The sequence below is a fragment of the Ahaetulla prasina genome, chromosome 2, assembly GCF_028640845.1.
Source record: "Ahaetulla prasina isolate Xishuangbanna chromosome 2, ASM2864084v1, whole genome shotgun sequence".
In the NCBI taxonomy this organism is placed as follows: Eukaryota; Metazoa; Chordata; class Lepidosauria; order Squamata; family Colubridae; genus Ahaetulla; species Ahaetulla prasina.
The window spans coordinates 295,919,498-295,933,385 of NC_080540.1; the positions used below are offsets into that span (position 1 = coordinate 295,919,498).

The 13,888-nt window shown below is 43.3% G+C and overlaps 1 protein-coding gene across 2 annotated transcripts in view; it reads right to left on the reverse strand.

Annotated features, from left to right (window-relative positions):
• PIK3C3 (phosphatidylinositol 3-kinase catalytic subunit type 3) overlaps positions 1–13,888 on the reverse strand; it is a 166,183-nt gene that overhangs the window by 71,777 nt on the left and 80,518 nt on the right. For both annotated transcript variants that reach the window (XM_058171421.1, XM_058171419.1), the window contains 3 exons: positions 11,605–11,669; positions 3,677–3,761; positions 989–1,063 (listed from right to left, as the gene is read on the reverse strand). In XM_058171421.1, coding sequence (XP_058027404.1) covers positions 989–1,063; positions 3,677–3,761; positions 11,605–11,669 — 225 coding nt within the window. The remainder of the gene's footprint in view (positions 1–988; positions 1,064–3,676; positions 3,762–11,604; positions 11,670–13,888) is intronic.

Below are 13,888 nucleotides of genomic sequence, written 5' to 3' on the forward strand. Positions count from 1 at the left end.
GTAGCTGTTGCAGCTCATCTTCCCCTGCAGATTCAGACTCCAACCGGGGAGGATGGGTATGACATCTTATTTATCAATTTCATCCTTTGACTGCCATTTCATCTTTTGTGTGTGCTTGGTCCCTTCCCCAAATCACACCACGGGGTTGGCAGGGAAATCGTATAAAATGAATAACGGTGACCAAATAAAGCATTTATCAAACTGGAAATGAAGCTGCCAATGTTTGCTGGCGGAATGTGACAACCGTCCCATTTTGTGAAAACGTTGGGACGCTTAAATCCACAAATTATGCCTTGTTAATTCTGCCTCCTATGCAAAGTCCTGCAATATTTTTTTTTAAAGTTTTTTATTTTAAACACATTAAAACAAGACATAAACACACAACATTTATATACATATCACTGTTTTTTTTATCAGCTTGTTCGAAGTGGTCCTTTCTTACTATTTACACATATTTTAACTTTGTCTTAATCTACTTTTATTATCTATCTTCCTTTATTTCGTCTACATTTTATTTTGATTGTCAACATTTTCCTCTCTCCTTTATTCCTCTTTCTCATTTTTCCTATTTTCCAACCATTCATACTATCTACACCACAGTTTGTAATATTCTGTATCCTCTTTCTCCTTGAGTTCTTTTGCTAGTTTGTCCATCTCTGCGCGTTCTAAGATTTTTTTTAATTAAGTCTTCTTCTGTTGGTGGGTTCTCCTTCTTCCAATTTTGCGCATATATATATATACACACACACACACATACATATATATATATACATACATACATACATACATACATACATACATACATACATACATATATACAAAATAGTTTCAGGTAGTTTCGTAACAGTCTTAACATCGGTTTAACGAGACTCGCATTCGTAGGCAAAGACACACAATTTCAAAAGGGCGTGATTTTCTTATACAGTGAAGTTGCCCCAACATTTGCCCCCGCTCCCCGCTAAAAAAGCAAATTCTTTAAATTCTTTACCTGTCTTGGTGAGCAAAAGATTATCCAGATGCCTGTCTCCAACTCCAAGTATATATGTGATCACACAATACCCAGCTGAAAATTAAAACAAAACAAAAACAAAATTAGCATAGCTCTCTGTAGATGTTATAACTCCTGAAGATCAAAATCAAACTGAAGCAAGTTAGATGATTTTATCAGAAACCTATAGGATTCTTGCTATCACTGATGAAGTTACCTAGTTGGGCAATGAAACATCTACAAGAAAACAACCAAATTCAGAGTGCACCAAGGATCTCCAGGGGCCTTTGCTGGCATGGATAAAGTTACCTAGTTGGGTAATGAAACATCTGCAAGAAAAAAAAACACAAACTCAGAGTGCACCAAGGATCTCCAAGGGCCTTTGTTAACACTGATGAAGTTACCTAGTTGGGTAATGAAACGTCCTCAAGACAATGACCAAATTCAGAGTGTACCTAATGTCTCTAATTTCCATAATTTCTAGCCCAAGATTTCATACAAGCTGTTTCTCAAAACTCTTTCCACTACTCCTTGAGCAAAATCACTAATGTATCATTTCTGGGGAAAAAAGGCTATTAGTAACCAACCCATTAAAGTAAAGCCATATTTAGAATACTGCTGAATTCCCCAACGAGCCACCGAAGTTGACCCAGAGGCTTCAAACATCCTGTGACATTCCACCAATGGCATCACTAACCTGGGCAGATGTTGTGAATCAAGAGGAATTCTCTCTTCCACTTTAGCATCAACAGAAGAAGAGAGACAAGTTATTGCAACAGCTCCTCTTTCTTCATGGGCTAACCCAGTGATGTCGAACCTATGACACGCAGGCTGGAAATGACATGCAGAGCAATCTCTCTGGGCACGCTAGCCGTTGCCCGTTGCCCTTCCGGTTTCTGGCACGCATCTGTGTGCCAGCCAGCTGGTCTTTGCAGGCATGGGAACGCTGGAAACTGGAAGAGCGGCTCCCTGGCGCAGATCAGCCATGCTCCATCCTTTAGGTTAGCATAGTGTTGGCAAACTTTTTCGGCAGTGAGTAGCAAAACAGGAGTGCAGCCCATGGGGTGGTGTTGTGACCCAGACCCAAGTAGATAGTAATAAACCTAGTCTGTGGAAAAACAAACTTTATTCGAACAGCTGGGAATTACTTCATTCCCAGCGTCGTTCAACTCAAAGTAAAACAAATGCCTCCCAACACAAATTCCTCAGTTATCTCACAAACCTTAGTTTGTGAGGCAAACTGCCAAAGGCCCTTCCTGGCAAATGTCCACAAGCCACAGAAACAAAGACGTACACGAAGCAGAAGACGAAGCAGAAGATGCAGCTACAATGTTGTTTTCCGGCAAAGGCCAAACGCTGGTGCTGGTCTGTTATAAGCCTTATGGGAGGGGCCAATCATCTCTTGGCCCTACTCCCGAGTTGTCCTCACTGCTTGAGCTGCTCTTGCCTTCTGGCAGCTCTTCTCACGCGTGCAATAAGAACAGGCTCCTTCTGTTCCTCTGCCTCACTACTTATCAGTCTCTGGAGGCTCTGGAGTCCGCACCTCAATTCTTGATGGCCCTGGCCTCACCTCAGCCTCATTGCTGTCCGACTCCGTTGCCAGCTCCGCAGGCTGCTGGCGGACCACAACAGGTGGAGCGCTGGAAACCGGAAGATCAGGTGACCGGCACGCATGTGCCAGGAACCAAAAGAGCAGTTCCCCAGGACGCATGTACACACTGGGAAGTTGAGTTTCTGGTTTCCAGCGTGTGCATGTGCCCCGGTCATGTGCTCTTCCGATTTCTGGCATGCATGAATGCATGAAGACCAGCTGGTTTTCACGTATGTGGGCCAGGGAGCTGCTCTTCTGGTTTCCAGTGCTCCCTCATGGACGTACTCCTGTTTCAGCACTCGGTGCTGAAAAATTCACCAACACTGGAATAGGGTTTCCTGCTTGAGCAGGGGGTTGGACTAGAAGACCTCCAAAGTCCCAACTCTTTTATTCTATTATGCCCCACAGCTTCTAAGGATCAATCTCAATCTCTCCATCAGGGACATACTGTAAGTGTCGCAGAGTTTTTAGAAAACCCCTGTGTTGTGACCCAGGTTCCTGGACCCGGACTCCTGGACTCGGATGATTCAGAAAGTGAGAGAGAAGACCTGGCAAGGCCTGCTTCTCTTGTGCCCTCTCCCTCCCTGGCACCCACTCAAAGGGAGGAGGAGGGGCCGGCAAGGCCTGATTTTCCCGAGCCTTCTTCTGATTTGGCAACGCCCCAAGAACAGTTTTGGAGTGATGCAAGACTGTGGAGACGTGACCGGCGCGCGCAGCAGAGGAAGCGTTGGGACAAAGCCAAGGAATGATGGTCATGCAGTGACATCTGCAGAGACTATAAATAGGAGGCGGGACTTCCTGTTTTTTTGTCTTGGACAAAGCAATGAATTTGCGCGGGCAAACTGTATCAATGGAGGGAAGACTATATTCGTGAGTAATTCTGGCCTTATCTATAATTTCCTCGTTATCTCCAGAGACTTGGCAGGCCCGTGGGTAGACGTGGCCAGGACATTTATCTATGTAAATAAAGTAGAAGAGAAGGCCTTTGATTGACTCTTTGTTGGGAGTATTGGGGGAGGGAAACAGAACACCCTGCTCAAAATACAGGTTCTCCTGAACTGCAGATAGACCCCTGGAACGTGGGCACCAATGCTTACCGCAACTTTTCACGTAGGTGTCCATGACTTCCGCACTGATGCCGTGGGGCCCGGTTTCACTCGGCGCGTATTTCCGGAAGAAGTTCTACAAAAACAAGATGGAAGGTTTACCAGGCGGTCCTGTTGTGACCCAGGCCCAAGTAGGTAGTAGGAAACTCAGTCCGTGAAAAAGCAAACAAACTTTATTCAAACAGCTGGGAATTACTTCATTCCCAGCGTCGTTCAACTAAATTAAAACAAATTCCTCCCAACACAAATTCCTCACTCCTCTCGCAAACCTTGGTCCAATTAGGCAAACTGCCAAAGGCCTTTCTTGGCAAAAGTTCAGAAGACAGCAATATGAAACAAATGCAATAAGACGAAGCTATCAATGTTGTTTTCCGGCAAAGCCCAAACACCGTTGCCGGTCTTTTAACCCTAATGGGAGGGGCCAATCATCTCTTGGCCCTACTCCCGAGTCATCCTTTTTGCTTGAGCTGCTCTTGCCTTCTGGCAGCTCTTCTCATGTGTGCATTAGGAACAGGCTCCTCCTGTTACTCTGCCTCACTACTATCAGGCTCTGGAGGCTCTGGAGTCCACATCTCACTTCTCGATGGCCTTGGCCCCACCTCAGCCTCATCGCTGTCTGACTCCGTTGCCAGCTCCGCAGGCTGCTGGCGAACCACAACAGGTCCGTAAATGTAGTTCTATTTAGGACTGGGACATCCATCGCTAAGCAATGCGGTTGTTAGGTGAGCCATGCCCAATTTCATATAGTGGTTAAGGAAATCCGGCTTCCCCCATTACAACTATGCTTGTCGTAAACCTCCTGGGAAGGTGTCACATTGTGATCATGGGACTCAGGATGCTGCCACCATGGTAAATATATGTCAGTTGCAAAATACTCAAATTTGGATCACGTGACCATGGGGACACTGCAAAGGTTGCAAGTGCAAGGACCAGTCATAAATCACTTTTCCCAAAGTGCCTTTGTAATTTCCAAGTCATTAAACTGGAACACCCATCGCTTAGCAATGGGGTTGTTAGGTGAGCCGTACGAGAATGGTCGTACCGCAAGGACTACCTGAATTTTTTGGCCCAGCACAAAATGAATCCCCAAGATAATAAAATGATCATGGAGAAAACTCATCACCTTGTGCTAATGTTGTAGTTCTATTCACTGATTGATTGGTTGGTTGATGGATACATTCATTCCTTCAAGCAGACAGACAGACATTCATACTAGGGGTTTCGGAAGAACCTCTAGCTAAGGTTCCGTGCAGTTCAGAGAACCCCCAAATCCCACTCCTGGCTGGCCTCACCCCACCCCTCCCAGGAGTCCCCATGCAGCCCATTTTGGATGCAGGTGAGTGCAGGGTGTGCGTGGAGGCTTGGGGAGGTTGAAAAACAGGCCTCCCAGAAGTTTGGGAAGACCGTAAACGGGCCCGTTTCTTCCCTCCAGAGGGCCTCCAGAGCAATGCTCTCTACATGGGGCTCCCCTTGAAGAGCACCCAGAGACTTCAGCTAGTCCAGAATGCGGCTGCGTGGGTTATTGAGGGAGCGGTCCGGAGCTCCCACGTAACACCTATGCTGCACAGACTGCACTGGCTACCTGTTGTTTTCCGGGTGCGCTTCAAGGTATTGGTTACCACCTTTAAAGCGCTCCATGGCTTAGGACCGGGCTACCTACGGGACCGTCTACTGCCGGCCTCTATCTCCCAGCATCCGGTGCGTTCCCACAGAGAGGGACTCCTCAGGGTGCCGTCAGCCAAACAGTGTCGATTGGCGGCCCCCAGGGGGAGGGCCTTCTCTGTGGGGGCTCCTACCCTGTGGAACGAACTTCCCCTCGGGCTTCGACAACTACCTGACCTTAGGACCTTTCGCCGCGAACTTAAAACTTATTTATTTCATATGGCTGGACTGGCCTGATTTTAATTTTAAATTTTAATTAAATTGTTATGGGTTTTAAATTTCTGTAATTTTATGGGGTGTAATGTCATTTTAAATTTTCTGGCAAATTTGAATCAGTTTTTTAAGGATTGTTTTAATTATTGTGTATGTTTGTTTGTATTTTATTTGCCTGTTCACCGCCCTGAGTCCTTCGGGAGAAGGGCGGTATACAAATTAAAACATTATTATTATTATTATTATTATTATTATTATTATTATTATTATTATTATTATTATTATTATCATCATCATCATCATCATCATCATCATCATCATCATCATCACTCTCCTGGAGGCTCGAAAAAAGCCTCTGGAGCCTGGGGAGGGCAAAAACATGCCCCCCCCCCCGGAACCATGGTGCAGGAGGTTGACTAGGCCACACCCACCACAGCCAGTCCCACCCAGCAATTGGGCAGAGAACCCCTTGCTAAATTTTTGAAGCTCACCCCCGATTCATACATGTAGACAGACAGACTGACATAAAAGGCTTCAAGATTCAATGGTGAACTGGCCTCTAATATTCATACAAAAGATGAGCAATCTATTGATGAAGATTCTCAGTCATCCAGATAGAGAAGTCTGGAAGTTGCATCATGGCAACTGGACTTCTTTTCTTGTTGGTTTGAAATGTTTTGTTGCTTAAGAGCTCTGTTGGTCCAGTGGTTACAACGCAGTGCTGCAGGACAACTCTGCCCATAGCCAGGAGTTCAGTCCCGACGAGCTCAGGTTTGACTCAGATTTCCCTCTTTCCGAAGTCAGTAAAATAAGGACCCAGATTGTTGGGGGCAATATGCTGTAAACCACTTAAGAGAGAGCAGTAAAACAGTATGAAGCAGTATATGTGCCGAGGTGGAGCAGCGGTTAGAGTGCAGTACTGCAGGCTACTTCAGCTGACTGCTAGCTGCAGTTCGGCAGTTCAAATCTCACCAGGCTCAAATTTGACTCAGCCTTCCATCCTTCCAAGGTGGGTAAAATGAGGACCCAGATTGTTGGGGGCAAGAGGCTGACTCTGTAAACCGCTTAGAGAGGGCTGTAAAAGCATTATGAAGCAGTATATAAGTGCTTTTGCTATTGCTATGTAAGTCTTAGTGTCAGCCTCCGCTTATTACTTTAAGTGTTTATTTACTTAGTAGAGTGTTTAACTGTTTTATCACTTCGTTAAATGTTTTATTGCTACTTGTTGTTATGTCTGATTAATGGGGTGATGGCCCCTTAAGCGCTCCGGCTGCCGTATGAGAGGAGGAGGGAAGAAGGATTCAAACAGACCGACGGGCGCAGGTTTAACGAGCACTTCTTGACAGGCATACCAACCAGAAGACAGACAGAGGAATAACATCGGAAGTAAAGTACCACGTGGCCAAATAGGAGAAGGACAATGGACTAGAACTGTTTGACCTTTGGAGGGAGGAGGGCTGAATAAGGGGAAATGTATCTGTAAGCCATATCTATTTCCAGTTTTAGCTTTGCTTCTATTGCTATCCGACACGCTCAGTAAAAGTTACTGTTTTCTGTAATCAAATGGAGTCAGGGTTATTCTTTCTTGAGTATTGATTGGAGGCAATCTGACACTTAGTGCTATTGCTTGCTTACTTGCTTGCTTCCTCCCTTCCTCCCTCCCTCCTTTTTTCCGAGCCATGGTGGCACAGTAGTTAGGATGCAGTATTGAAAGGTAACTCTGGCCAGAGCCTGAAGTTCGATTCTAACGGGCTCAATGTTGATTCAGCCTTCCATCCTTCCTAGTTTGGTAAAAGGAGGACCCAGATTGGTTGGGGGCAATACGCTGGCTTTGTAAACCATCCAGAGAATGCTGTAAAGCACTAAGGGAGGTATATTTTAAGATGTCTATGGAGATTCTCAGTCATCCAGGTCATGGTTGTCCCTTTTTTTCAAGGGGCACCTGGACTTTCTTGCTTTAATTTGAAGACATAACATAACATAACATAACATAACATAACATAACATAACATAACATAACATAACATAACATAACATAACATAACATAACATAACATAACATAACATAACATAACATAACATAACATAACATAACATAACATAACATAACATAACATAACATAACATAACATAACATAACATAACATAACATAACATAACATAACATAACATCAGAGTTGGAAGGGACCTTGGAGGCCTTCTAGTCCAACCCCCTGCCCAGGCAGGAAACCCTACACCATTTCAGATGAATGGCTATCCAACACTTTCTTAAAAATTTCCGGTGTTGGAGGATTCACAACTTCTGGAGGCAAATTGTTCCACTTATTGATTGTTCTAACTGTCAGGAAATTTCTCCTTAGTTCTAAGTTGCTTCTCTCCTTGATCAGTTTCCACCCATTGCTTCTTGTTCTACCCTCAGGTGCTTTGGAGAACAGCCCGACTCCCTCTTCTTTGTGGCAACCCCTGAGATATTGGAAGACCGCTATCCTGTCTCCCCTAGTCCTTCTTTTTATTAAACTAGACATATCGAGTTCCTGCAACCGTTCTTCATATGTTTTAGCCTCCAGTCCCCTAAACAACTTTGTTGCTCTTCTCTGCACTCTTTCTAGAGTCTCAACATCTTTTTTACATCGCGGCGACCAAAACTGGATGCAATATTCCAAGTGTGGCCTTACCAAAGCATTATAAAGTGGTACTAACACTTCACGTGATCTTGATTCTATCCCTCTGTTTATGCAGCCCAGAATTGTGTTGGCTTTTTTGGCAGCTGCTTCACACTGCTGGCTCATATCTAAATGGTTGTCCACTAGGACTCAACTTTCATGCCTAAGGCATAAGACGTTTTGCTTCTCATTCAAAAAGTTTCTTCAACTCTGGCTGGATGGTGGGGAATGGAAGGATTTGTATTCCTTGCAGACATTAGAGAGTCGTTGAGGCGACCTGGAGGTTTTCTCAGAGTCACCTGAGTAGTGCAAATGAGCACTCTGAGGACACAGATAAACTTCCAAATGGCATCAACGACTCTCTAAAAGGACGCAAGTGACCAGCTGTCTGCAAGGAATATAAATCCTTCCATCACTGCCATCCAGTCAGAGGTGAAGAAGCTTCTTGGGTGAGAAGCAAAATGTCTTCAAAGAAAAAAAAGAAAGTCCAGTTGAAAAAGCACCTTTGGGACAACCATGACCTGGATGACTGAGAATCTCCATAAATTAAGCAATGACCAGTCAGGCCAACTGAATATATTCCCTTAAGTATATTTGATTATTCATGTAATAACTGCAGCTAGAATTGTATTTGCACAGAATTGGAAAGGTGAAGAGATCCCACAGATGAAAATGTGATTAAGAAAATATTAGAATGTGCAGAAATGAATAGTTGAGCACTTGAAATTAAAGGAAAGGAAGAATCTGATTACTATAATACATGGGATTTATTTTATCAATGGTTAGAGAATAAATATGGAAGCAAGGTATAATTAAGTTAAATAAGTTAAGAAGAGAAATGTTACAACAATAGATATGTTACAACAATAGATGTGTTAAGTATTAAGTATTAGTATTAAAATAAGAGTAGATATAAATAATGAATATGGTGGTAAGCTTTAACTGTTAGGACACAAAAAAATTGTACCCAGACGACACACTGTTTAATGAATGATGAAATGTTTGCATTAAAAGAAAATACAATTTTTTAAAAAAAGTATTATAGCGTAGTGTTTAGCTTGCAACCAACAAAATGCAATGGAAAGATTTAAAATCAGCATTTTTAGAGACATACTGGGGCCACTTTCCTTTTAAAAGGAGCCCATCAAATTTCAGGTGCAGAAACTGCATAATTACAGGGAAGGTTAAATGCTTCCAAATGCAGATATATTCCCTTCTGTGCCTGGATTGCAAAATTTAAATAGCATTAGCAATTCAAAGCAATGCTGAATTAAGATACAAGAAGTGAATGGCAAATCATACATTAATGGCATTTTTTTTTCTTAAATGATGAGATGGGGAAAGAGGCTCCCAGTTGCAAATCCAGCTTTTTGAGTCAGCCCAAAAGACGATAAAGTAAAGATAAAGTAGACAAGTCTGGAACCAGTTTGGTCTAGTGGTTAAGATGCCAGGTGTTAGAAAGTGGGAGACTATGAGTTCTAGTCCTGCTTTCGGCATAAAATTTGGTTGGATGAATTTGGGCCAATCACCAAGAGGCTGTTAGTTCTAGTCCTGCCTTAGGCATGTAAGCCAGCTGGGTGACTTTGAGCCAATTACCAGGAAACTGTGAGTTCTAGTCTTGCCTTAAGCATGTAAGCCAACTGGGTGACTTTGGGACAATCACAAGAAGACTGGGAGTTCTAGTTCTGCCTTAGGCATGAAAGCCAGCTGGGTGACTTTAAGCCAGTGCTTCTCAATTATTTTCTGTCATGCCCCCCTAGGAAGAAGAAAACATTTTTCGCGCCCCCCGCGCGACTGTAAATAGTATCATGTTTGTTATGTTAGTATGTTTGCCGAGGTCAAACGCGTCCCCCTTTACGGAGCCTCGCGCCCCCCTGGGGGGGCCCGCCCCACTATTTGAGAAGCACTGCTTTAAGCCAATCACCAGGAGACTGGGAGTTCTAATCCCATTTTAGGCATGAAAGCCAGTTGGGTGATCTTGGGTCAGTCTCCAGGAGACTGGGAGTTCTAATCCTGCCTTTGGTATGAAAGCCGGCTGGATGACTTTGGGCCAGTCACTCTCTCTCAGCCCAACCCACCTCACAGGGTTGTTGTTGTGGAGAAAACAGGAGAAGGAAAATGTGTTGAATATATTCCCTGCCTTGTGTTCTTTGTAAAAGAACACAAAAGTGGTATACTAACAAATAAATAAGAAGTTTCTGCATTACAACTTAACAAGCATTTGGTTTTAAAAAGTAGCTCTCACAATTTTGTTCTCAGAACTGACACATTCTGTTTCATGCATACAACTAATATGACACCATAGAAAGACAATTTTTAACAAAAATTAAAAACTTCAGTATCAGTGACCTCTTAGATCACTCCTTTCCCAGCCAGGGTGATGATCTCTTAGGTGTACAGGACTACAAATCCCATCACGCCCACCCATACGGTAATCGCTGCTTTGGCTAAGGATGGGGTTAACTTGAACTGTGAGTTTTCTGGAGAAGTGGATTCAGTGGGAGCAATAGAAAAGATTTAAAAAGTGGGGAAAAAATGAAATTTCTTCAAAGGGCAGGCGGACCTCTGGTGGCATCGCAAACCCATCCATACTATTATAAGGAATAGCTTGGCCTAAAACTTCTTTTGGGGTATTTCTCAGTTTCCCAATCTCCCCCACATCATAGATATCATCTGGTGGCCCCCATACAAATAACAACTCAGAGTGACCCTGCTTAGCTTTCTAAGGGTGACCGAGGTTAGTTTATTGCTGCCACCTAGTGGAGAAAAAAAGTACATGTCTAAAAATGGAGTATAGCAGTGATGGGGAACCTTTTTGCCCTTGCGTGCCAAAAGTGGGGGGAACACGGGGGGAAGGTCATGCGCACGCGGTCCCACACCCAAAATTCAATGTGCCCCCATGCATAAGCACGTGACCCTCGCCCCCCCCCCGTGCGTTCCCCCTGCTTTTGGCATGCAATAGCACGGTGGGCCCACTAGGCCTGTTTTTCACCCTCCCCAGGCTCCAGAGCCCTTCTTGGAGCCTGGGGAGGGCGAAAACAGCCTTTCCCAGCCCCCAGGAGGCCCCCCGGAAGCCGGAAACAGCCCGTTTCCAACTTCCGGAAGGCCTGAAAATCAGCTGGCTGGCACGCATGATGCTGGGGCTGAGCTAGGGCAACGCTCGCGTACCCACAGAGATGGCTTCACATGCCACCTGTGGCACACATGCCATAGGTTCACCATCATGGGAGTATAAGATTATAGTATTGAAAATTGGCTGGGGAAAAAGGATCGAACTGCCAGCAGTCAGCAGAGTTAGCCCGCAATACTGTATTCTAACCACTGGGCCAACAGGGTTCAACCTCCAATCATCTCCAGCCCTGGTTCAATCAGAAGACCCACCTGGATGCTTTCTTCAGTAGCAAGGACTTCTGCCACTGGTACCGACTGGATGAACTGCATGAAACCTGGAGAAGGAGAAAGAAAAACAGGATTCTCGCAGCTAAGAAGAACCTCAAGTTTTGCCGCTTATTGCGTTTCAGGCTCGTATTCAGGGGAGAGAAATGGAAACATATTCTTTTGCAAGGTGAGAAGAGGACAAGCTGAGAAGATTGACAACCATTTATTTAGTGACCGAAGGCGAGTGGTGCAGTGGCCTAGAGGTGGAGCTCTCGCCTCACCATTAAGAGGCTGTGAGTTCGATCCTAGGTAGAGGCAGATATTTCTCTCTTTGGGCACACTGAGAATATATCTGCTGAACAAAACTCTGCATTGGTGACGGGAAGGGCATCTGGCCAGTAAACACTCAGCTCCATTCAGTTGGCCAGACTCCACCCCGCAAGGGATTATGGGATCGTTTTAGTAACCAAAAGTACAACGGCACTGAAAACGATCTTGATTTTCACACTTACGACCGTTGCAACATCTTCATATGGTCATCTGATTAAAATCCTGAGACTTGGCAACTGGCTTGTATTTATGACGGTTCACACTGTCCGGGGTGGGTGGGGGGGGTCATGTGATCCCCTTTTGTGACTTTCTGACAAGCAATGTCAATGGGGAAGCCCGTTTTGCTTAGCAACCATGTTACTCATGTAATGACTGCAGGGGGTTCACTTAACAAGCGCGGCACAAAAGGTGGTAAAATGGGGCAAAATTCACTTAACAACCATCTCACTTTGCAAGAGAAACTTCAGGGTCAACTGTGGTCATACGTCGAGGACTACTTACACCGATAAAAAAGACTTGTTGGTCGTCTAAGAAAAGAAGTGGGATTTTGAGAGAACCGATAAAACCGAATGGGAATATGATTTGGTGGAAGTCCTAGACTTATGGCCAAGACAGTTCAGTGAGTTGCCCTATTTTACTACCCTTTTTGCCACATTGTCAAGCAAACCATTTGGTTGTTAAGTGACTTGCGTGATTGTTAAGTGAATCATGCGGTTGTTAAGTGAATTGCGTGGTTGTTTAGTGAATCATAAGGTTAAGTGTTGTGTGGTTGTTAAGTGAATCATAAGGTTAAGTGAATTGTGTGAATTATGTTAAGTGAATCATGTGGTTGTCAAGTGACTCATGCATTTGTTAAGTGAATTGTGTGGTTGTTAAGTGAATCATACAGTTGTTAAGTGAATTGTGTGGTTGTTAAGTGAATCATAAAGTTAAGTGAATTGTGTGAATTATGTTAAGTGAATCATGTGGTTGTTAAAGTGACTCATGCATTTGTTAAGTGAATTGTGTGGTTGTTAAGTGAATCATACAGTTGTTAAGTGAATTGTGTGGTTGTTAAGTGAATCATACAGTTAAGTGTTGTGTGGTTGTTAAGTGAATCATAAAGTTAAGTGAATTGTGTGAATTATGTTAAGTGAATCATGTGGTTGTTAAAGTGACTCATGCATTTGTTAAGTGAATTGTGTGGTTGTTAAGTGAATCATACAGTTGTTAAGTGAATTGTGTGGTTGTTAAGTGAATCATACAGTTAAGTGTTGTGTGGTTGTTAAGTGAATCATAAGGTTAAGTGAATTGTGTGAATTATGTTAAGTGAATCATGTGGTTGTTAAGTGACTCATGCATTTGTTAAGTGAATTGTGTGGTTGTTAAGTGAATCATACAGTTAAGTGTTGTGTGGTTGTTAAGTGAATCATAAGGTTAAGTGAATTGTGTGAATTATGTTAAGTGAATCATGTGGTTGTTAAAGTGACTCATGCATTTGTTAAGTGAATTGTGTGGTTGTTAAGTGAATCATACAGTTGTTAAGTGAATTGTGTGGTTGTTAAGTGAATCATACAGTTAAGTGTTGTGTGGTTGTTAAGTGAATCATAAGGTTAAGTGAATTGTGTGAATTATGTTAAGTGAATCATGTGGTTGTTAAAGTGACTCATGCATTTGTTAAGTGAATTGTGTGGTTGTTAAGTGAATCATACAGTTGTTAAGTGAATTGTGTGGTTGTTAAGTGAATCATAAAGTTAAGTGAATTGTGTGAATTATGTTAAGTGAATCATGTGGTTGTTAAAGTGACTCATGCATTTGTTAAGTGAATTGTGTGGTTGTTAAGTGAATCATACAGTTGTTAAGTGAATTGTGTGGTTGTTAAGTGAATCATACAGTTAAGTGTTGTGTGGTTGTTAAGTGAATCATAAAGTTAAGTGAATTGTGTGAATTATGTTAAGTGAATCATGTGGTTGTTAAA